Source organism: Mercurialis annua, linkage group LG8 (genome assembly GCF_937616625.2).
Source record: "Mercurialis annua linkage group LG8, ddMerAnnu1.2, whole genome shotgun sequence".
In the NCBI taxonomy this organism is placed as follows: domain Eukaryota; kingdom Viridiplantae; phylum Streptophyta; class Magnoliopsida; order Malpighiales; family Euphorbiaceae; genus Mercurialis; species Mercurialis annua.
In genome coordinates, this window is record NC_065577.1 from 8,608,000 (window position 1) to 8,610,930 (window position 2,931).

General features: G+C 34.6%; 1 protein-coding gene across 1 annotated transcript; it reads right to left on the reverse strand.

The window, feature by feature from the left end:
- Window positions 1–858: 858 nt before the first annotated feature.
- Window positions 859–2,298, reverse strand: LOC126659534 (probable aspartic proteinase GIP2). Its single transcript, XM_050352832.2, has one exon. The coding sequence runs from the start codon at window positions 2,259–2,261 to the stop codon at window positions 957–959; it is 1,305 nt and encodes a 434-aa protein (XP_050208789.1). The 5' UTR covers window positions 2,262–2,298; the 3' UTR covers window positions 859–956.
- Window positions 2,299–2,931: the final 633 nt, after the last annotated feature.

The following is a 2,931-nucleotide window of genomic DNA, read 5'->3' on the forward strand; positions in this document are numbered from 1 at the left end:
CGTCGCGCACCTGGCTGGCATGGTGGGTGAGTCTACCAGTGGGAATTTTCTGCATTCACAAGGACTCGAATCCGAGACCTTACTTAAGCGATATCAAGCCGCTTACCACTTGAACCAATCCCCATTGGTTCATGCGATGTTAATTTAACAACAAACTCGTAAATATTTTGCAATAGTTGAATATTTAATTATTATTTATCATTTTATTAATAAATGTTCTAATATTGTAAACACCTCATTAGTTTATTATACAAATGACATGACACAATCGTTGTGTGGTATAATTATTTCTCTATTAAACAAGGTTATATTATACAGGTAAACTTATAATTACTTTTACACCTCGAAGGTAATATTTGGGTCATTGTTTACTATTTCTGTTGATGTTTATGGAATAATTATTTCTTCAAATTTCTATAGTAAAGTTATTATGTAAATATTATTTCAGTTATTATGTAAAGAAAATTAATTATTTGATTGGGAAAATAATTTACGGGATAATTTTGTAGTAGAGATTAAGAGAGATAATGTTTTACTGCATATCAACAAAAAGATTAAAAAATAACCTTAATTTGCCACTGGAACACAAAAACAATCATAAATTTAATATGTGGTATAATTCTATCTAATAAAAGAGTTTAAATCTCGGTGGTAATTTTTAAAATTATTTTTAGGTCTCGAAAACTTTAGTACTATTTCTATATTTCAGTGTAACATTAAGGTCTTTTTTGTACCTTCTGTTTTATTTTTAATGTGATAATATTTAAATAATATTAAAATAGTATATAATATATATCTATTGTTTTATTATTTGAATATTTTAAGATGGCAAACATAAGCGGGAATTACAATGAAAAATTACTGCTTAAACATCCTTCTCAAGGATCACTGTTTATTTAGATCTGGAAAATAAGTTCAACTTAAAAGATCAAACACATTCATCAAAAAAAGAAAACTTAAAGATCAAACAGTTTGGAGCGACTAAATTTGAATTTAGAACAGGTAGTGTTCTTCGCCAGTAGACTAGAACTGAACCCAAGTCTTGAATTTGCAAGATCAAACTGTAGAAGATTATCTTCTAATTGATGTCCACCGATAACAATGGAGGTTCTAGGCTCTAATCCTCCATCAACAACTCCCAAACACATCACTAAGCTACTGATTCTCACCATTGAATTTGCACCCACCAGTCTCCAAACCACACTGCTACCGCCTGCACTATCCAAAATCAGATCAATCAAAGGCACCATCGGTCCTTGTTCGTCGACGTCGAAGGTGGTGCTGTACTGAAAACATGCCCCGAATGGCGCAACGGGCGGCTGCACCTGAAAAAATCTGTTGTTCAACTGCTTCACAAAAGCTCTCACCACGGCCTTATAGATAGTGGTGTGCAAAACAGTGTATGGCTCAACCGTGCTGATCTTAGTTCCGCCTTTGCCTTCGCTATCGATTGACAGTAGAGTCTTGTTGAATTTGACTTCTTTTCCGGCGATCTTTATCGACGTAAGTCCGATGAAGTAGTCTGTCGACGCTTCCCCTTCGAAATGAGACCCAGCAGTACTCACTGGATTGCGGATTAATGGGGTATGCGTAAGGAGATTGCTTGGGATTTTAACCGAGTCGCCGAGTATTATTATGCCGCTCGAGTTTGTTGTAGAACTCAAACATACAGAGAATTTATTCGGAAACCCTAAAGCCGACGGAAGTGAAATGTTGTGTCTTCCTAAACCAGCCACGCCAGTCACCCCATCGGCCAAATTCTCCAGCAGGATTCCGGTACCGCAAACAAACGGAACATCAGGGACCGAAACGGTTACGCCATTGATGGATTTAAGAGACACGATATCTTGGCCAATGTCGCCGGATGTGCTCAGACCAATCACTGGGTTACCTGGGAAGTGGCTACATGTATTGTTGTGGCACCCTGGTTTTGGACTAGAGTAGCACTCAGTAGTACAGGAATGTGCGTCAGCGAGTGCACAGAGGGCCGAGTCGCAAGGAACGGGTTTATATGAAGATGAGACATAAGTGTCGCAGTCTATCCACATGAACCTGGCACCAAGATCGATGGTTAGCTTGACCGGAACAAGCGGGGTTCTTTGGTTAATTTGGGTGAGGTATTGGCCGGAGCATTTGTCTTTGAGAACTGGAAGGACTAGAGATTTTGAGCCGAGGGATACTGCTGTAGCTGCAAATGCAGAAATAAATAAAAGAATGGAGTAAAGGAAGAAGAAGGCATGATAATTAGATGTAGAAGCCATGGATAAGTGTATATGGATTTGGTTGAGCAAAGCTCTATTTATAGGCAAATTGCCTAAAATATTCTCTTGGAACTAAAATAATAGCACCTTGGTTCTCATATATATAATTATCCACTTTTTTTCATAAACTTTTATAAAGATAATATAAAAAATTAATTTCAAAAATTATTATTGGTAAGAGTTTTCTTTGAAAAAAATGGACAATGGAGTGCTGGTACTATTGATTTATTTACTTTATCTATTTTATTATTCAATAAAAATTTAATAATTCATCCAATAGCGATAAATAGATAAATTAAATTTTATCGTGAATAAAGTAACTTTAATTTTAATGGCAAAATAATTTAATTTTGTTAAATTTGACATTTTAACTATGGCAGAGACTGAAATTTTAGCCATATGAGAATTTATTATTTTTGTCATTTCAACTTAAAAGAGTCAGATGTTTACATATGTATTTGTTTTCTTTATTGATAAGGAGAATTTAAAATTACAATTATTCCCAATTTATTCTTTCGGTTTAAAACTAAGTATTTATACTATACGTACGTATATATGGATGGCCTGTTTAGTGTTTAAAAACTTTGTGATGACTGGTTTGCAGTACTCATCTTTTCATCTTAGATTAATACTTAAAATTATTGAGTAGTCTTTTTTTATATATTTCTAA